The sequence below is a fragment of the Neofelis nebulosa genome, chromosome 12, assembly GCF_028018385.1.
Source record: "Neofelis nebulosa isolate mNeoNeb1 chromosome 12, mNeoNeb1.pri, whole genome shotgun sequence".
In the NCBI taxonomy this organism is placed as follows: domain Eukaryota; kingdom Metazoa; phylum Chordata; class Mammalia; order Carnivora; family Felidae; genus Neofelis; species Neofelis nebulosa.
In genome coordinates, this window is record NC_080793.1 from 8,283,110 (window position 1) to 8,303,233 (window position 20,124).

A 20,124-nucleotide genomic window follows, 5' to 3' on the forward strand; every position below is an offset into this window, starting at 1 on the left:
TACTTAACTACCCCTCCCTCCCTTTTCCCTTTCCTTCCTTCCTTCCTTCCTTCCTTCCTTCCTTCCTTCCTTCCTTCCTTCCTTCCTTCCTTCCTTCCTTCCTCCACTCCCTCTCTCCTTGCCTCCTTCCTTAATCTGGAGACCAGGAAACTAATGAAAAACCAGGACCCCAGGACCTCAGGCTGTCAGTTGCGATGGAGGAGCCCTGGGGTCCTAGCTCCCCCAGCTCCAGGGCTTGGGGCCCACCTCACGGGCATGTGACTTGCGCAGTTGTTTAGGATCTTATGCTTAGCGTAACGCTCTGCTGTTGTCAACCTGAAATTCTTAACAGTACTTTGTCATAAGGGGCTGCACACTTTCATTTTGCGCTGCACCCCGCAAACTATGTGGCCAGTTGTGCCATGGAGTCTGGGTGCTAGGGAGCACACTCCCCCTGCTGCCCCCAGCCTTCTCAGGAGAGCCTGGAGACCCGGCCCCTGGCCCACGGCACTGCTTTATGCGCCCGGCCTCCCCCGCCCCAGTGCCAGGCAGGCCCAGAAGGCTCTGCAAGCGTGGGAGGAGCGGGGAGAGCCCTGAGCTGGGGAAGTAGGAGCAGGCTGGCAGCCGAACGCCAGCTGCTGGCCTGGCAGTGGCCAGTGTCTCCGAGCAGGTATTGGGCAGAGGTAAGGGTGGGATGTAACCTGGCAGGCAGAGGGTTGGTGGGGGAACTTCCAGGCTCGGAGGGAGGGCTCTGGAGTGAGACCTGGCCTCCCTCAGGGTCCTGCCGTGGGATCCTGGCAGATTAGTGCCTTCTTCCTGGCCTCAGTTTCCTCATCTGTGAAAGATATTAAAGTAGTCCTCACTGGGGCGCCCAGCTGGCTTGGTAGAGCATGCGACTCTTGACTTCGGGGTTGTAAGTTCAAGCCCCATGTAGGCCTGGAGTCTACTTTAAAAAAAAAAAAAAAAGTAGTCCCTACCTCATGGGATTGTATGAATTCACCGAGGTGGCCCCAGGGATGGCCCTTGATGTGTGGGACTATCATTTTCAATGGGATCTCCCTTGCTCAGCATCGGCCCTGCCCTCCTTGGCCCTGACCAGCTGCTTCCCTGCTCACAGTCTTGTCCTGGGTCTCCAAGGACAGAGTCTGCTGTTTCTGAGGAGATTTGAACTCACACCCCTTCCAAGAGGTTGCCGCCTCCTCCTCCTCCATCCCCCAGGAGATGCTGGCTCAGCCCCTGGGCCCAGTGCACAGAGGAGCCTCTGTCCTGGTCCTGCCCCCGGGGGGGATGTTTATTGCTGGGTTGGCCTAAATAATGTGTCTTTCTGGGATGGTGACCTGGCAGGCACGATCCACTTCTTCCTCCGGGCCAAAGACAATGACCCCTGGCTGCTCTGGTGACTGGTTCTGGGCCTGCTGAAGGCTCTCCGAGGAAGCCTCTTCTCTGCCACTGCAGTTCCAGCAGCTTCCAGGAGGTGAGTTGGGGGCGGGACCTTCCTCCCAGCTCTGAGGAGTGTGGCCGGGTGGGGCACCGTATGTGCAGCCCCCCTTCGGGGATCTGTTTTCCTGTCCACACCCCTGCTCCTTTGTCCCCTCGGCAGGCCTGCTGAGGACTCATCTACTTCCTCCTGAGGTCAGAGGGGAAACCAGGTGAGCCTCACAGCCTGGAGGTGTCTTAAGGGGCCACTTCTCAGAAGGAACTTGGGGCCAGCTCCTTCCTGGTTCCAGACCCACTGCCCGGGTCTTGGGAACATGCGCTTGGGAGCAGCTCCTGTGTGCAGGCCCACACCTGCCAGAGACGCTCACTGGCCTCTTCTTCTCTGTCCAGAGGAAAAGAGCCTGGAGTTCCCAGGCTTGACTCCCACGCTGGCTGTGCCCAGGACCCAGGAGGGAGAGACCTGGGCAAGTCTTGACCCCTCTCGGGGCCTTGGTTTGGGTCTGTGTAAATTGGGAGCTAGGGTGGCGGGTGAGGGGGTCTCTGAGGGCTCCTTCTAGGGCCCCACGGAAGGGAAAAATCCCAACAGTGCAAAGATTGCTAAGGGGTAAGAAGGGAAGGTGGTCACACTCAGGACCCCCGCCCCGGGACAAGAAGGCCTGAAGCAGAGGCCATCTCCCCCACACCATGGATGGGCAGCTCTGTGGGGAGGACCAGCTCCGGGCAGAGTTGGAGAACAGCACCAGAATTGGCCATGGCCACCCGTCCATGAAAGCCCTGCTGGGGGTGTGGGGCAGGCCTTGGGCTTTGGGGCAGAATGACTTGTGGTTATTCAGCAGACAGGCCTGGGGGAATCCCAGCCTGGGCACCTGTGTGCACGCCGAGTGGCACTTTCTCCCTCTGGAGGGTAGTAGTACCCATCGCATAGGTTATTTTAAGGATTCAGTGAGGTGTATCTGCAAAGTGCTTAGCACAGGAGAAAGCACCTGACACACTGGAGCTGTTTTTCTTATCCTTGTTATTATTGAAGTGGTTCTTTTGGGGGGGCCCAGGAAAAGGGAAGTCAGCCCCACAGCAGAGCTTCCTGGAATAAGCCTTGGCCCGGCAGGCCTGAGGGGGGAGCTCCAGCTCCGGGTTTGGTCCAGGAACTGGTTCTGCAACACTCTGATCTCCCTAGTCCCTGTCATTGGCCTGGGGCAGGAAGAAGAGCTGGGGACAGGACACCCCCACCCCTGGTAGAGGCTCCAACCTGAGGGGTGACTTTGGGCAAGGGGCTCCTCTTCTCCGAACCCCCATAACCAAGCTTCCCACCCGGCTGCCCTGCTCCCTGCCCTGTGGTTTTGTGTCCTCCCGCTGGCAGGGTGAGAGGTCTGGGGCTGAAGTGGGGTGCGGCTCAGGAAGCGGATGGAGGTGGACACCAGAGGGGCAAGAAGCCTCGAATCCACCTTTGGCCCACAGTGTCTACACAACCTGGAGGAAGGACCTTGGGCGCGCCCCCCCCCCCCACTTTGGTTTTAATTTAAAACAAAGTGGTATTAACAAATGAGTCCAATGTAAACAGCCTGGAACTTTATGAAGCAGAAAGCAAAGGTAGCACCCACGCTTGCTGCCCCACATCCATTCTCCAGGGGGACACGACTGCCAGTAGTCCAGTGTGGATTCTTCCAGAGTTTTTATGTACGTTTACAAATATATAGGCATAGATAGTTATATACTTAAAAAAATTTTTTTTAATGTCTATTTTTGAGAGAGACAGATTGCGAGCGGGGGAGGGGCAATGAGAGAGGGAGACACAGAATCCAAAGCAGGCTCCAGGCTCCGAGCCGTCAGCACAGAGCCCGACACGGGGCTTGAACCCACAAACCAGAAGATCATGACCTGAGCCAAAGTCAGATGCTTAACCGTCTGAGTCACTCAGGCACCCCCCCCCCCCGATAGTTGTATTTTTTTCTTTAAGGAATCATGCTATAGATGCAGTTCATTTTTTTATAAGTTAAAAACTCAGTTTTTAAATATAAAAACATTGTGGCTGTTAATCTTAAAATTTCTGGAAAATACAGTTAAGCCAAAAAAAAAAAAAAAAAAAAAAAGCAGCCCATAATCTCATCATTGCAGAAATAACCACTCTTAACACTTTAATCACTGATAGGCAAAAAAGTATCTCCTTATTTTAATTTGATGATCTCTGTCCTTTTTTCACTTTTTTTAGTGCTTTTTAAAAAAAGTTTATTATTGGGCGCCTGGGTGGCGCAGTCGGTTAAGCGTCCGACTTCAGCCAGGTCACGATCTCGCGGTCCGTGAGTTCGAGCCCCGCGTCAGGCTCTGGGCTGATGGCTCGGAGCCTGGAGCCTGTTTCCGATTCTGTGTCTCTCTCTCTCTCTGCCCCTCCCCCGTTCATGCTCTGTCTCTCTGTCCCAAAAATAAATAAATAAAAAAAAGTTGAAAAAAAAATTAAAAAAAAAAAATAAATAAAAAATAAAAATAAAAAAAGTTTATTATTTTTGAGAGAGAGAGGGTGTGCTTGCATGCACGAGCTGGGAAGAGGCGGAGGGAGAGACAAAATCCCAAGCAGGCTCAGCACAGAATCCGACTTGGGGCTCAGTCTCACGAATCATGAGATCATGACCTGAACCAAAATCAAGAGTCGGACACTGAACCGACGGAGCCACCCAGGCGTCCCTCTTTCTTTCACCTTTTAATTACTGTGATACGTGGGGCACCTGGGTGGCTCCGTCAGTTAAGCGTCCGACTTCAGCTCAGGTCATGATCTCGCGGTCCGTGAGTTTGAGCCCCGCGTCGGGCTCTGTGCTGACGGCTCAGAGCCTGGAGCCTGTTTCGGATTCTGTGTCTCCCTCTCTCTCTGACCCTCCCCCGTTCATGCTCTGTCTCTCTCTGTCTCAAAAATAAATAAACATTAAAAAAAAATTACTGTGATACATAAAAATGGTGGCATAGATCATTCTTGTAAATTATAAAACATAACAATATAGTGAACCTCTCAAACCCCACGTCCCACTTAAAGACCAGAGTGGTACTAGAAATGCCCGCCTCTGTTTCCTCCATCCCCTTTCCTGCATCCCTGCCTACCCCACAGAGACAACTGTGTTCTTAACTAACTTTTGCTTGTAAAACTTTAATCATTCGGATAGGCAAAAGCTAACCCCCTCCCTGGCTGGGAGAAGTAGCCTGCTGCCAGCTGTATGCTTAATATAGTGTGTAGTTTTGTCTTCTGGGACTTGTCTTTTTCACTGCTCGTGTCTCTAAAACCCATCCTTGCCATTGTAGCTTGTTCGTTTTCCCTGCTATATAATAGTTCACCGCCGCATATTGCAAAGGAAACAAATCCATTCTCCTGTTGATGGATATATAGGCTGTTTCCAGTTTGGTGTTATTTCAAGGACCACCACTCAGGATTTTGTTGTGTACACATGAAAGAATTTCTCCAGACTACACATGCAGGAGGGGAAAGCAAAGTTTTACAATTTCCTTTTCTAGCATGATTAACTTCTTTAAGTTGCTTTCTTCACTTAAATAGCCTGTAAATATCCTGGACATGCCTTCCTGTCAGTGCATATGGACCCTGCATCATCCATTTTAGCGGGGCTGTGCCTTTATTTAACCAGGCTCCTAGAATGCCTACTTAAATTGTTATGTTTCGTTATCACATGAAATGATGTCATGTATACCCCAGTACCTATAAGTAACATAACATTTTGAATCCTTAAAACACCCTATGAGGTCGTTCTTCCTGTTTTCCAGAGGCAGAGGAAAGGTAAGTAATGTGCCACGACCCAACATCTGGTGGGGTGGCACACAGCTGGACTTGAATCCACAGGAGGACCGGTGAGTTCACCTACGGTGACTCCTGGATGCAGGGCTCTGGAGGTCCTGGGGAAGGGGGCCCAGAGAGGAACTCAACTGGTTCCAAGCTCAGCGTGCTCCGGGACTCAGTTTCCCCATCCGGGTCGTGGCGGCAGTAAAGCGAGATAGAAGCGGGCCCGACCCACACTGAAGGTTTCCAGAAGGCTGTTGCGGTTTTCATTGCCCCTACCGGCTGCCCAGAGGGGCAAGCGACGCGCCAGCGCGGCCGGGTCCCGGGGTCGCCCGCCCCTCGCCCTTCCCCGTCGGCGCCGCCCGGGGGGCGGAGCCACCCGCGGCCCCTCCAGGCTCCGCCCGCCTCCCCGGCCTGGGCCAGAGCGGCGGCGGCGGCGCTAGGACCCGGCGGGCGTAGGCTGCGGCGGGGCCTGGGCGGCCGGAGCAGCGCGGACCCCGGCTCTCGGCTCCCGGCGCCATGTGAGGGGGCTCGGGGGCCGCGGGGGGCCGGGCGCTCCCCGGGGGGAGGTGAGCGGGCGCCGCGCAGAGGCGGGCAGCGGGGGGGGGGGGGGGGGGGGGGGGCGGGGGGGGCTCTGCCTGCGCCCCGGGGCGGGGGCAGGGTGTCGCCAGGGATGGGGAAGATGCGGGGCCTCGGGGCTCCTCCAGACCCGCTCTCTCTCGGCGGTGGCGCCTGGAGGTACCGGTCCTCGCGCCCTAGGGCTGCCGCGGGGTTCGCGGGGCCCCTGCCACTGACTACCCCATTAGAGCTCGGGGACCTGCCGCCGTCCTGCCTCCCTCCTCGTCCCAGCTGGCGCTAGGGCTCCGGACCCCCCCGAGTGCGGAAATCGGGGGGCTTAGCGCAAGAGGGGGCGCAGAGAGTGAGTCGTCCCCCACTGGTGGACTTACGGGCTCAGCGCCCTCCCCCATCTAGACGTTAGGAGCCCCCTCCCCCTCCTCCCCGGAGCCCTCCTCCCGAGCGGCTTGTGGGGGCTTCTCGACCCTGCAGGAGGACCCCACCTCCCCCAGCCCCCCGGCTGAGAGAGGCAAAGCCCCCAAACAGAGGGCAGGGCGTGGCCCCCACCCTGAGCCCACGACTGAGCCCTCTTCCTGAACGACCAGCCTCGGGGCTTGAGGCCACGCTCCTGGCCCGGTGCTCTGGGCTGCCGCCTCCCTAGCAGGCCTGCTCCCTGGTGCTGGGCCAGGTGCTGGGCACACACTTGGTGCCCTCTGGCCCCTTCCAGCGCGAGGAGATCCTGGAAGGAGATCCTGGCAGGCTCAGCCCTGGGCTGCTCCCTGCAAACAAGCTGTAAACAAGGCTCCCCAGCAGACTCTGGGCAGATGTGCAAGGAGCTTGGCCTCTCTGAACCTCACTCTCCTTATCTGTGAAATGGGAAGTAAGAGCCCTTCCTTTGCAGCGTGGCCAGGAGGATTGGGTGAGTGCGTGATGCATAGTGTGGCTCCCTGCACGCCTTCCTCGATATTAGAGGGAAGTGGCTAAGCCAGGTGTCCAACAAGGGGCAGCGTTTAAGCTGAAGGTGAGGCAGGCCTTCAACAATGAATACCCACAAGACTCACAGCTACTGTCAGGCACTGACCCAGCACTTGCAAGCTCCTTGCTTCCCTTGCCGCAGCTGCTTGAATCCTTTCAACAACCCCGTCAGTCACCTACTCTTATTATTCCCATTTCAGAGATGAGGAAACTGAGGCTCAGAGAGGTCACATGGCTTGTCCGAGGCCCCTCAGCCAGTAAGTGGTGGAACCGGGATTCGCACTGGCACCTGAGATGCTGTATGACCAGGACCTTCCCAGAGCAGGAGGGTGACGGGGCTGACCAGGGGGTCGGTGGTCCTGGCTGAGGTCACTGCTCGGGCAAAGGTGGGAAAGTATTGGGTGGGCCTGGGAACTGGAGTGCTCTGGTGTGTCTGGAGCTTGGGGCATCCGAAGGAAAGGGTAGCGAGAGGGGAGGCTGGACCGAGATGGCCTGGACTGCCAGCCAGAGGGTCGGTGCTCATAAGCGCGACCCTGGGATTCTGGACACCCGTCTTGCTCCCCAAAGGGCTGTAAGGCCTAGGACAAGCTGCTTTTCTCTTCTAATGAGCCTCAGTTTCCTGATCAGTGTGGCAGGCACTGTACCCAGTGAGAGTCCCCAGTGCGCCCTGACTGGCCCTCCGGCCTGGGGGAAATCTGAAATCTGAAACCCGGCTTGGGAGGAGGGGGGTCTTCCGCGGAGAAGGGGGTGGGGTTGGACAGTGGGCGGGGTCATGGCCCAACCAATCAGGAGCGGCATGTGGGGGGAGCCTCCTTTGGCCTGTCGTGTCGTGGCTATTCCTGGTGGCTGTGTAGGAGTAAACCAGCCGCCAGGTCAAGGGGTGGGGATAGTGGCGGGGCCGGGAGGCCCCTGGAGGGGAGGACCGAGCTGGGGAGCCCTGGGCCTCCGTTTCTCCTCTGCACATTCTCCCTCCCTTAGTGCCTTTTGGCCTTGAATCTGCTGGAGGTGGCTGGATGCAAGCACTTACTCCCTTTTGACAGGTGGGGAAATTGAGGTCGGAAAGGAGCTAGGGCCTGTGAGGAGGTCCCCTCGCAGCTGCAGCTGCTAAGGGCCGACTGGGGCAGGAAGGAAGGGCTGTTACTTGAGGCTCCCCACCTACCCTCTGAGGGTGCGGCTGTGGTTATAGCGGATTGTCCAGTCTGTGCCCTTAACTCCTAAGGGCTTGTTGTTCATTAACGAAGTCATTCAGCGAAACTCCTGCACCCACCTCCACGCCTTTGGAGGCACAGTGGAGAATGTGAGTGAGGATCTGTGCCGGCTGCACGCTCGGAGAGCTCTCAGCCTAGCCGTGAGGGGACACACAGAGGAAGTTCCTGGTCTACCCTAGGCTTGGACGCTGAGAGGGCATGAGCAGGGTCCAAGAGGGCAGGGTGTTCTAGACAGAGGGACAGTTGATGCAACTTCTGGAGGGCTGCCTGTGCAGAGGAGTTTGGGGACCTATAAGGAATAGTGCTTTATTCCAAGCCCACAGGGACCTAAGTCAGAGCAGGAATATACAGTGGGGCTCTTGCTGAGTGGGGGGCAAGCCCCCCAGCTTGGGAGCCAGCTTTAGGCCCTCCAGCTGCCTAGGAGAGCTAATGAGTGGGAAGGTCCCTGCTCAGGAAGCAGAGTGGGAGAGAGAAAGAGAGAGCAAGGAGAGAGGTCGGGCTCTGCACCACCGGGCTGTGTGACCTGAAGGCAGGTTCCTGCCCTCTCCAGGCCTCAGTGTCTCTCTCTGCAAAATGCATATGACCCTGAGCCTTGAAGTCATGGGTGGGTAGGAGAGCTGGCGGGGTGGGGAGGGTGTAGCCTTTGACCAGCTGTGGCCATAACCCTCTCTGTGGCTTGCAGGTGTGACCCCACATCCCTGCCCCCTGGGCCACCTGCAGGACGCCGGCCCCTGCCCCTCAGCAGACGCCGGAGAGAGATGAGTAGCAGCAAAGTAAGTCCCCCTTCATTTCTCGTCCCCATCCCGGCCTTTTATTTACCCAGTGAAATGGGCTCCTTTGGATCTGTGCCCCAGACCCAGACAACCACCAGTGCCTCTTTCCAGCCAGGAAGTGCCTGATGCCCCGGAGGCCCTGGCTGGAGCTCTGCCGTGGCCACTGATCTCTGTGGCTTTGGGCAAGCTCCTACCTCTCTCTGGGCCCATATCCACCTGTGTCTTCCTAGGTTTGACTGGTCCATCTGTGGTAAAGGATTGGCCCATGTGATGGACACAGCACTGGGATGTGCTGGACGGAGGGTACTGCTCTGAGCAGTGGTCAGAGTCAAAGGTGATGGAATATCGTTTGCGTCACTCTGAGGCTGTCAGAGTGATCGATTCGTTCCTGCTTTCCTGAGCACCTACTATGCGCCTGGCCCTGCACACGCCTTTCCTGGGATCCACTGCAGCGAAGCTTTGGAAGAGCCTGAGGGTTGGGGGTGGTGTGGTGTGGACGTACCAGTGTGGGTCCAACTGAGAGAGAGAAAGCACAGAGTAATTTGAACAGGGAAAGTTTAACATAAAGAATCATTAGCTACAGCCGGGCATTGGAGTCACGAGGGATGGCCATTCTGAGAAATACAGGAATAGCCAGTACAAGGAACAGCCACCACCGGCAGGGCCGAGACCCAGGCCTTGCTGGAGAGGGCACAGCTCTGGCCCACCGGGTGGCAGAGAACTCACTGTGGCGGTCTGCTGGTGGAAGTCGTCACAAAACCACTCCCTGGGCTACGGGGAAGGCTGCTCACAGGAGACGACTCCCAGGAGGCACTCGGAGCTCATACAAAACTGCTCCGGGGAAGCTCATGGTCTCTGGGTGTTGTGTGTGGTTGAGTGTATTACACCCGCTGAGCTCTAGAGAGGCTGTGATCATAGAAGGGGCCAGAGACACTCTGCTCCCAAAGTGCCTGAAGGCACGTACAGGAGGAAGCTGTTGGCCACATGTGCTGTGGAAGCCATGTGCTCTGGGGGAGCAAAGGCACCGGGACCAGGCGTCAAAGCCACCAGAAGCAGGAAGCAAACTCCTTTTCTCCCGCACTGCCTCTCCAGCGTCCTTTCCTGACAAAGCTTCATCTGCATTTAAGCTGCCAAGGACGTGCGTCTAAGGGCCCAGGTCCATTTGCACAGACAGGCAAAAAGGGTGAACTTGGAGCTGAGAAGCGATACACGAATAACCAGCACAGAGGGGCGGTTAGCGCAAGGAGCCAGGATTTCCAGGCCTTGCCTAGCTGTGCCGACCCTGGGCAGATGAATCCCAAGGGACACTTTGGATCTCGCTTTCCTGCCCTGGCAGTGACAATGCATCCCACTTTGTCCCGTGCATCCCGCTTCCTGACCAGATCCGTCCCCTCCAGCTTTAATGAATGATAAACATGACATTGGGTTACTGTTTGGGGAAGACCTGGATCCCCTCCTTTGAATGTCCCACCTATCTCCAGGCATCCTTCCAGCTGTGGCTGGAGGGGTCCTTCTGACACCCACATCCAGTCCGATCCAGCAAGCCTTCTTTGAGAACCTTCCATGCTTCTGTGCTCTGGGAGCTGGGATACGGTGGCCATCGAGGCCATCTCGGTCCCCACCCGCGGAGCTCATGGCCTCACTGGGGGGACTGCAGTTTGAACAGTGTGACCAGCGCTGTGATAGGGGGTACTCGGGGGCCAGACGAGGTGGTATCTGAGCTGGTCTGGAACGAAGAGCGGGAGTGAGCCAGGCGTGGTGGGGGGCAAGGATGAGGCGGGGGCCTGCTGGGCGGCCGGGCGCTCACCAGCCTCTCCCCTCTCCAGGAGCAGCGGTCAGCAGTGTTCGTGATCCTCTTTGCCCTCATCACCGTCCTCATCGTCTACAGCTCCAACAGTGCCAGTGAGGTCTTCCATTATGGCTCCCTGCGAGGCCGCACCCGCAGGCCTGTCAACCTCAAGACATGGAGCATCAGCGACGGCTACGTCCCAATTCTTGGCAACAAGGTAGCATGACCACCTCGGGGCGCTTCCTGAGACCGGGCTGGCGGCTGGTCTTTCCCATTGCCCGCCATCACTGTTCCCTCCTCCTCCTCCTCCTCCTCCTCCTCCTCCTCCTCCTCCTCCTCCTCCTCCCTCTGCTGCCTCCATTCCTTCTAAAGGAAAGGGGGGACCCCAGGAGTCAAGGCCATAGCTTCCAGTGCCTTCAGCCCCTTGTTTGTTTGTTTTTTAATTTTTTTTTAATGTTTATTTATTTCAGCGGGGGGAGGGGCAGAGAGAGAGGGAGACACAGAATCGGAAGCAGGCTCCAGGCTCCGAGCCATCGGCCCAGAGCCCGACGCGGGGCTCGAACTCATGAACCGCGAGATCGTGACCTGAGCTGAAGTCAGATGCGTAACCGGCTGAGACACCCAGGCGCCCCATTCGGCCCCTTGTTTGCTGTGTGATGTTGCACAAGTGCCCCGTCTCTCTCTGGGCCTCAGTTGTCTTCAGGGTTCCATTTTTAGTGCTGATATCCTACTGCCTCCTGAGTCAGAATTCCTAAGGAGAGATGTCTCTGGTTTTCACGGATCTCCATCTTTGCTGGGTAGTCCACACAAGGTTTGAGAGCAGAAGGCTCAAGTATTTGACAACACAAAAACAGTCCTAATAATGGCTGCCCTTTGTCAGTTCCCTGCTGTGTGCCGGGCACTGTGATTAGCAGTAATGAGCATACCAACCCTGTAAGGTCAGCATTGTTATTCGCCTTGAAGAGATGGGGAAATCAAGACTCAGGGAGGCAAAGTCACTTGTCCAAGTCCACACAGCAAGGGAGGGGAGGAGCCAGGGTATTTTTTGCCCCAACCCCTGGGGAGTTGTAGCTGTAGAGAGAAGCCAGAAATCATTCCTGGGGCTTCTGTTTGCCTTGGGTAGCCGTGAAACGCAGGTTGTATTTCTGGGGTTCACCCCATAATCCTCTGAGCCCTAGATGTTTTCTGGGAGGCCAAGTAGATAATCATTGGCTTGGAATATGAACTCCGCCTCCCAGGAGAAGGTGGTCTCCCAATCCCTGCCTGCCTCCTTCCCCTCCCTCAAACCCCACCCCCCAGGGGTACCTAGGCAGCTCAGTTGGTTAAGTGGCTAACTTGGGCTCTGTCACAGTTCCTGAGTTCAGGCCCCACATCGGGCTCTCTGCTGTCAATACAGAGCTGGGTTTGGATTTTCTGTCCCCATCTCTCTCCTCTCCCCATCCCCCCCTCTCAAAAATAAACATTAAAAAAAAATTAAAAACAACAACGACCCCCTCCTAAATCCCTCAGGGTCTTTGCACACGTCGTGTGTATAGAGCCTGAACCAGGGGCTCTGAATGCACCCTTGCTGGGAAAGGGCCCATTGGCAGGTGTTCAGAGATGGATTGACACCTAACTGAGACCCTAAGAATCCTTGAAAGAGAAACACAAATAATGGGACCAGGGAGAAAGTGGAACAGCCTGAGTGTGGGTGACACCAGCCTGACAGGGGAAGCCAGTAGAGCTCGGGAAAGCTGGAAAAGCCATCCGTTGAGGTCCATGGGAGCTGTTGTTAGATCTTGGAGTGAGGGCTCAGAGCAGACTGCCTGGAGGAGGTGGCGCCTGAGCTCACACTTAGAGGGCGAACAGGAATTCCATGGGCAGAAAACAGGCCCCAGAGAACACGTGGTTCCAACTCATTCACCAGTGGGGGAAACAGGCCCAGACGGGCTTCCACACTCTTTCCTTTTCGACAGGTGGTGTCTTACGTGTGGATGGTGTGGAAATGTCATGGGTGCCCTGGGGAGGTTGCCCTCTTAGGAGAACTGGACCAAGCCGGGGGCTCTGTGGCCATATCGACCTGGGTTCATACCCCAGCACTGCACTCCTCTGCTGGGTGACTTTGGGGACATCCCTACATAACTGTCCTGTCCTCCTGTTCCTTCACTCGGCTCCAGACAAGTGGCCGCCTTTGGCTTCTCAACACACGGTGGCCATTCCCACTTCAGCACCTCTGGTCTTGCTGTTCCCCTGCCTCAATTATTTTCCTATGTGGTTCCTCTTCATCCTCCTGGTCTCGGCTCCGACAGGCCCCCACTGGATGATCTTTCTAGAGGAGCCCCCACTCCTGTCCCTCCTGATCCCTTGCCTCTGTTGTATTGTCTTCGTGGTACGTTTTGCTCACCACCTGGCATCATTTTATCTTTTACTTGTTCTCTGCCTAACTGTGCCTCTTGAAGGCAGGACGGGGCTCTTTTTCTCATAGCTCTGTCCCTGGTATTTAGCCATTAGCCAGCTTGCTGGAAGTGTTTGTTGAATGTCGAGCGAACAGCCTTCAGCTTCCCTGTTTTTACAATGGGAAAATAATTCCTGCCTCCTGGAGGCCTGGATGTACAGAGCCTAGGGCCTGGCACCGAATGGTCGCGATAGTGTTGACTTTCCTTGCTGCCTCCCCCCAGACGCTGCCCTCCCGGTGCCACCAGTGTGTGATTGTCACCAGCTCTAGCCACCTGCTGGGAACCAAGCTGGGCCCTGAGATCGAGCGAGCCGAGTGCACAATCCGCATGAACGACGCGCCCACCACAGGCTACTCAGCCGACGTAGGCAACAAGACCACATTCCGTGTGGTAGCCCATTCCAGCGTATTCCGTGTGCTGCGGAGGCCCCAGGAATTCGTCAACCGGACCCCCGAAACTGCGTTCATCTTTTGGGGCCCCCCAAACAAGATGCAGAAGCCCCAGGGCAGCCTTGTGCGTGTCATCCAGCGGGCAGGCCTGGTGTTCCCCAACATGGAGGCCTATGCCGTCTCTCCCGGCCGCATGCGCCAATTTGACGACCTCTTCCGGGGTGAGACGGGCAAGGACAGGTACCAGCCTCCTGCCTGCCCCCTCCGGCCGGCCCTGTGCTCCCCATCAGCATTCTCTGCCCAGGGGGCCTGTTGTTCCCGGCATGCACTACTCTGAGGGTGTGGTCACTTCCTGCTGCTCTCTGCTCAGGTTTTCCTAGGGGATTTTCATTGTGTCCAGCCCTTAGCATGAGTCACTTCCAACGGGCTCTGCATGGTCTCGTCTCCCCCAGGAAGGCTTCCCAGCCTGCATTGCTCTGAGGGAACAGGGCTCCTAGCATGCTCTGCTCCCCGTAGTCTGCCTCTGGAAGGTATTGACTGTACCCAGCATGTCTTGCTTTAGGCACACGGTTGCTCCCAGCGTACTCTATCCTAAGGATACATCTTTCCCAGCATGTCCTTCTCTGGCTAATCTCCCCAGAAAAGCTAGGCCGATGCTATCCAGGAGAAATATAACGCAAGCTGTATGTGTAATTTATATTTTTGTAGTAGCCCAATTAACCCAATCCATCCAACATATAGACCCTGTGCTTATTTTGACTTATCCCTAAGTATTTATTTTTATTTTTTTTACGTTTATTTATTTTTGAGAGAGAGGGAAAGACAGAGCGTGAGCAGGGGAGGGGCAGAGAGAGAGGGAGACACAGAATCCAAAGCAGGCTCCAGGCTCCGAGCTGTCAGCACAGAGCCCGACGCGGGGCTCGAACTCACGGACTGTGAGATCATGACCTGAGCCGAAGTCAGAAGTTCAGCCGACTGAGCCACCCAGGCGGCCCCTGATTTATCCCTAAATATTTAAAATTTGAGGGTGCTGTTGTAAATTATATTTAAAATTTTGGGGGGTTCCCAACTGTTCATTGCTAGTAGATAGAAATACAGTTGGTTTTTGTGGGTTGACCTTATATCCTGTAATCCTGCTAAATTTCCTTATTGGTTCTGGGAAATTTTTCTAGGTTCTTTGGGATTTTCCATATACGTAATCATGTTGTAAGGACAATTTCCAATATGTATGCATCTTATTTCTTCTTCTTGCCTTATTGCACTGGCTAGGACTGACAATACAAGGTCAAATTGTATTGGAAGTGGTGAGAGTAGACATCTTGCCTTGGTCCCAGTCTTGGTGGGAAAGCATTCAGTCCTTCATCATTGAATATGATGTTAGCTATAGAGTTTTTAGCTGCTCTTTATCAGGTTGAAAAATTTCTCTTTTCTAACTAATTTGCTAAGAGTTTTTATCATTATTGGATATTGAGTTTTATCCAGTGTTTTTATGCATCAATTAATATGATCATGTGGTTTTTCTTAAGACTATTACTGTGGTGGATTATACCAATTGATTTTTGAATATTGAATCAGACTTGCATTTCTGGAATAAACTCCACTTGGCTGTGGGGTATTATTCTTTTTTATATACTGCTGAATATGACTTGCTAATATCTTGTTCAGATTTTTGTGTCTGTATTCATGAGAGATCTTGATCTGTAGTTATTTTATTTTATTTAAAAAAATGTTTTAATGTTTATTTTTGAGAGAGAGAGAGATAGACAGACAGACAGACAACACAAGCAGGGGAAGGGCAGAGAGAGAGGGAGACACAGAATCCGAAGCAGCTCCAGGCTCTGAGCTGTCAGCACAGAGCCTGACGCAGGGCTCGAACCCTCAGACTGCGAGATCATGACCTGAGCCAAAGTCGGACACTCAACCGACTGAGCCACCCAGGCACCCCGGTGTTATTTCTTCTTTAAATATTTCGTAGAATTTGCCAAACTCTCTGGGTCTGCAGAGTTCTTTCTCAGAAGGTTTTGAACAATGAATTCAATTTCTTAATAGTCACAGACACTTAGGTTAATCTGTTTTGTCTTGGCTGTGTTTCAGTAGTTTCTGATTTTCAAGGAATTGGTCCATTTCATTGAAGTTGTGAAATTTATGTATGTACTTGTTTGTGGTTTTCTTACTGTCCTCATGTCTACAGGATCTGCGATGATGTCCTTGGTTTTATTCTTGATACTGGTAGCTTGTATCTTTGCTTTTTCTTGGTCAGTCTTGTGAGAGGTTTATTTTCTTTCCAAACTTTCCAAAGAACCACCTTCAATCAAATATATCCAAACTATTTTCGGTTCAACATATGATCAGTATCAAAAACTACCAGTGACATTTTCTGTGTTCTTTCTCTCATACTAAAAAAATCCCAGGCATATTTTACACCGACAGCACATTTCAACCACACGTCGTGTGCCCACATGTGGCTACTGGCTGCCGTAGTGGACAGCGAAGGCTCCAGGTCCTTGGCTACCTCCCATGCCTTGCTGTGAACCCGTGGTCACTCTCAGCATGACCTTCTCTGATTAGTCTCCCTTTAGGCGTTTGCTCCTAGTGTGGGCACAGCTGTTCCTAGCAAGTTCCATCAAGCAAGGCCATGAGTCTAGTGAGCTCATGGTCACTTGCAACCTGCCCTACTGTGACCAGTCGCCCCGGGAGTCTATTCCCAGCGTGCCCTGTTCCTTCAAAGGCGCTCTCTCCACACCCCTCATCTCTGCCCAGACAAGTCCTCTGCCAGCACGCACGTGTTCCCACAGTGGGGCTGGGCTGTGGGGCGGGGGGTGGGGTGGTCACTGAAGTTGGGGGAGGGCCCTGATGGCGGGAGGAGTTCTGGGAAACCCCAGGTGGGTTGACTGTTCCTCCCTGCCTGCCTGACCCCTCATCATGCCACCTCTCTGCCCGCAGGGAAAAGTCCCATTCGTGGTTGAGCACCGGCTGGTTCACCATGGTGATTGCAGTGGAGTTGTGTGACCACGTGCACGTCTATGGCATGGTCCCCCCTGACTACTGCAGGTGAGCCCCCCACCCCACACAACGCCCAGTCACTAGCTGCAACTTGGAACCCAGAAACATTGGCTGGGGGTGCCTTTGAAGCCTCTGTCTTAGGGTATTCAGACTGCTCTGCAGAGATCTAAGCTCCTTGGGGCTAGCTGCCTCAGGGGCCTCTCCCCAGCTCAACCATAGTCCAGATTTTGTATATTAATAGCCACTATTATTGAGATGACCACATGAAAAGCCCATGTACCAAGCGTGGCTTCATTCATTATCTCATGTACTCCTCACGGTGACCCACATGGATAGTTGCATTACTCTTTCTGTTTCATAGATGAGAAAAACTGAGGAAGATGTTTTGTGAGTGGTCTAAGGCCCCACAGACAGGAAGCAGTGGGGCCAGGCTCCGGAGCCCATACTTCTTACCGCTACCCTACACTGCCTCCCTCTTCAGGAAAGGAAACGTTTGGATCATATTAAAAAAAAAAAGTTGGATGGTCATAAACCTAGTCCACCCTACATCCATTTTACAGATGGGAAAACTGAGGCCCAAGGAGGGGCAGGGATTCCACCTCCCCCCCACCCCCCCGAGCCAAAATCCTATAGCAAGTCAGGGGCTGGAAAGGGCGAGGGGGCTGTGCCGGTGCCTACCCTGCCCTTACAGCCCCTCTCTGCTCTGCCCCAGCCAGCGGCCCCGTCTGCAACGCATGCCCTACCACTACTATGAGCCCAAGGGACCGGATGAGTGTGTCACCTACATCCAGAATGAGCACAGCCGCAAGGGCAACCACCACCGCTTCATCACGGAGAAGAGGGTCTTCTCATCCTGGGCCCAGCTGTATGGAATCACTTTCTCCCACCCCTCGTGGACCTAGGCCGCCCTGCCTGTGGACCCCTCCTAAGGGACACAGGAGAGGCCTCTCTCCTGCCAGCCACTCAACCAAGGGCCGTCTCCTGGCCAATCAAGGCTGGTCGGAGCATCTTCTGGCCAATCCGGGCCTTGTCGGGGGTAGTATCCTCTGGCCAGCCAAGGCCCGGGGGTATCTCTTGACCAATCAGGGATTTGAGCTTCTTTGTGGTTAATCAGGGGTGTTGGGGGTATTTCTCGTCCAGTCAGGGTCTGAGCATAGTCAATCAGGGTATTTCTGAAGTTATCTGAGGCTAAGGACATGTGCTTTCCCATGAGTCCTTGGTCCGGAGCCCCAGGATGGACCTCCAGTCACTCCCTGAGCCTGGAACGGTGAGGTCCTGTCCTGAGGAGCTGTGAACTTTGTGTTGCTCCCTCGCTTCCCAGAGCCGGAAAGAGAAGCTGCATGGGAGTGGGGCTGTCTGGAGGGCAGGCCAGACCATTTGGGGGGTTGTGGGGGATCCTAGAGGTGGGAGCCAGCATCCGGGTCTTGGCTCTGCCCTGAGTGGCTTTGGACAAAACCCTTGCCCCCTCTCTGGTCGCCCTTCTGCCCGTGTCAGGTTCTAACGTGGAGGCTGAGACCCCCTCCCACTTTCCCCATTGACCTCCTTGGGTCTGTCCTCCCTGAGACTGGACCCCTCCAGCCACCACCTTTGGCTGGGGGGCTCAGCTCCCTGGGGGACTGGGGTTCCCTTCCTCTCCTCCTTCTGGAAACTTAAGGGTATTTTTGCGCAAACTCCCACAGAGTTTGGGGGGAATCTAACAGGAAAGGGATAAACCTTCAGCTGTTTTCTTAGTCCCTCCACTCAGCTGCCATTAGTTTGGCTCTTAAAGAGCCAGGCTCCCTTTTCTGCCATCCAGCAGTGAGGATTTCTACCTATTGGAGGAGACTTTGGGGCTGAGAAGGGGGGAATCCCAGCCAAACTGGGGTTTCACATAGCCCCTTTGCAGCTGCTGTAGTTGTCCGAGGGCCTCCCCTCCGCTGGGCCTGGGAGGGCTCTAGGGGGCCAGGAGCTGTGTTGCCTGGGTTCTGTCCCCTCACTCTACATCAGGCACTTTATTGCTGGACCTCAGTGGGGTGGGTTCGCCCCTGCTCTTCCAGAGCCTGGAAGGGAAGACTGGAGGGCTTCCTGGAGGAGGCTGTGGAGTGGGAGGGGTCAGGGGGAGAAGGAAGAGGCCAGCAGCAAGCCTTTGCACATTGGGGTGGGGGCTGGGGACCGGCAACTACCCCAGACTTGGTTTTGTAACGATTTGTACAGAATAAATGCACCTAAGCTCTGGTTCCGTTTCCTGTGTCTCTCAGATCCAGCTTGACTCCCTCTGGCCTGGCTGTGGGCTTCCTCAGGACAGTGCCCACACCCTCCAGCCAGCCTGGAAGTTCATACACAGGATGGCCAGCTCCTTCAACCGGCCAGTGAGTCATGCGTTTAGCAGCTTGGGTGGAGACCTGGCAGCCCCGGAGGTGTGTGGGGTTCCTGGAGCCAAGCCCACCTGGCTTTTCCAGTCCCTCCTCTCCCTTCCTGTGTGACCTCAGGCACATCACTTCCCCTCTCAGAGCTCTGGCTCCCTCATGGGTGCAACAGGTCCAGACACTGCTCTTGACGTTCTAGGGAGGGGAGGGGCCGTGTGGCAGTTCTGTCCCAGACAGGCTGCGGAGGGTGGTAAGGGCTACGAGACAATGACACAGGGCACTCTGAAGACGTGACGTGCTTCCCTTCCCTTCCCTTTGAGGCCTGGAGGAGGAGGAAGAGACCTGCGGAAGTTTGGGGGAGGTGCTTCTGGCAGGGAGAAGTTGGGGGGGGGGTGGAGAATGACATCTGTCACAGAGAGCAGCTGGGGGGCACTGGAAAGAGAGAGCACATTGAAGGGGAGAGAACAGACGGGGCTCAGAGGTTGACTCTAGGGCCTGGGGACACTGAGGGCAGGGAGTGGAAATTTCCCGCGAGGCCCAGTGGGAAGAAGGCCGCAGGGCTGCAGCCCTGGGAGGGGCCTGGTGAGTCCTAGACCGCACGAGGCAGCCGCCGCCTTCTCGGCAAAAGGGTTTGTTGACTCCAGGTTGGCAGGAGGACGGGGGTCGGTGACTCTGGCAGATTACAACCTGTTTAGGCAGATAAGATGCCCTTGGGAGCGGAGGCCTAACAAAGGGTGACTGTGTAAGACAAGGGCGGGCGGCCTGCTGGGACGGGAGAGAGTGCTCCCCGGGCACAGGGCCAGCTGGGATGGTGGGCCCCGGAGCTGGGAGGCGAGAGCTCGCTCACGGACACGCTCCCGCAACGGGTAGCCACGCGCCATGTGCTGTGTTAGGTGCCATTGGCGAGGGAGGGAATGTCAGGTGGGAAGAACGGCCGGAACGACAGCCTGCTGGGGGCGACCCACAGCCTGCCTCAGTAGACAGTGAGTCCACAGAAGGAAGGAGAGGTGGGAGATGAGACTGCCCGGGGCTGGCTGGGAAAAGGCCACGAGTGCCCGTGAGAGGGGGGCAAAGCCACAGTCCTGTGGCAGCAGCAGGATGGGCAGGAGGCTGGGACCGACCAGGTACAGTAATGGTGGTGATTGGCCTGTCAGAGGGATAGTGACCCCTTGCAAAGTCCTTATGTGGGGAGCCTAAGGCCCCGCATGAGAATGGGGAGATGGGAATACCACCCACTTCCAAGCCCACGCAAAGGCTGCTGGGGATCTGGGTCCGGGCAGAGGTTTCTAGGTAGACTTTCTCCCAGAACACTGAGGCCCTTTTGTCTGCCCACTGGTGGGCATGAAGGGAGGTGCAGTAGGAAAGCATCAGGAGGGGGTGAGTTGTTGGGGGTGGACCCTGGGACCACTCAGCTTCTCATCAGACGGTAGGACTCGGAGGATGCGGAGGGCAGGAGGCGTGGGGCTC

At 55.4% G+C, this 20,124-nt stretch overlaps 1 protein-coding gene across 9 annotated transcripts; it reads left to right on the forward strand.

Moving 5' to 3' along the window:
- Positions 1 to 1,395: 1,395 nt before the first annotated feature.
- On the forward strand, positions 1,396 to 18,526 carry ST6GALNAC6 (ST6 N-acetylgalactosaminide alpha-2,6-sialyltransferase 6). Of its 9 annotated transcripts, none has more exons than XM_058694008.1 (7): positions 1,396 to 1,453; positions 6,916 to 6,972; positions 8,606 to 8,696; positions 10,523 to 10,702; positions 13,143 to 13,549; positions 16,253 to 16,360; positions 17,025 to 18,526. In XM_058694008.1, the coding sequence occupies exons 2-7, from the start codon at positions 6,947 to 6,949 to the stop codon at positions 17,212 to 17,214; spliced, it is 1,002 nt and encodes a 333-aa protein (XP_058549991.1). In that variant the 5' UTR covers positions 1,396 to 1,453; positions 6,916 to 6,946; the 3' UTR covers positions 17,215 to 18,526. The 9 variants fall into 9 exon arrangements, with proteins under 9 accessions (XP_058549991.1, XP_058549998.1, XP_058549990.1 ...); XM_058694015.1 differs by lacking the exons at positions 1,396 to 1,453; positions 17,025 to 18,526 and adding exons at positions 5,598 to 5,751; positions 16,674 to 16,800 and having other exon boundaries at positions 6,914 to 6,972; XM_058694007.1 differs by lacking the exon at positions 1,396 to 1,453 and adding an exon at positions 5,602 to 5,751 and having other exon boundaries at positions 6,914 to 6,972.
- The last annotated feature ends 1,598 nt before the right edge of the window (positions 18,527 to 20,124 follow it).

What these genes read in the sequence shown, in the direction of transcription:
- ST6GALNAC6 (XM_058694008.1), top strand. Translation starts at nt 6,947, where the DNA reads ATGGCTTGTCCGAGGCCCCTCAGCCA. An exon ending in TGTCCGAGGCCCCTCAGCCA is followed by an intron (nt 6,973 to 8,605) that starts GTAAGTGGTGGA and finishes TGTGGCTTGCAG; the next exon opens with GTGTGACCCCACATCCCTGC. An exon ending in GGTGAGACGGGCAAGGACAG is followed by an intron (nt 13,550 to 16,252) that starts GTACCAGCCTCC and finishes CTCTGCCCGCAG; the next exon opens with GGAAAAGTCCCATTCGTGGT.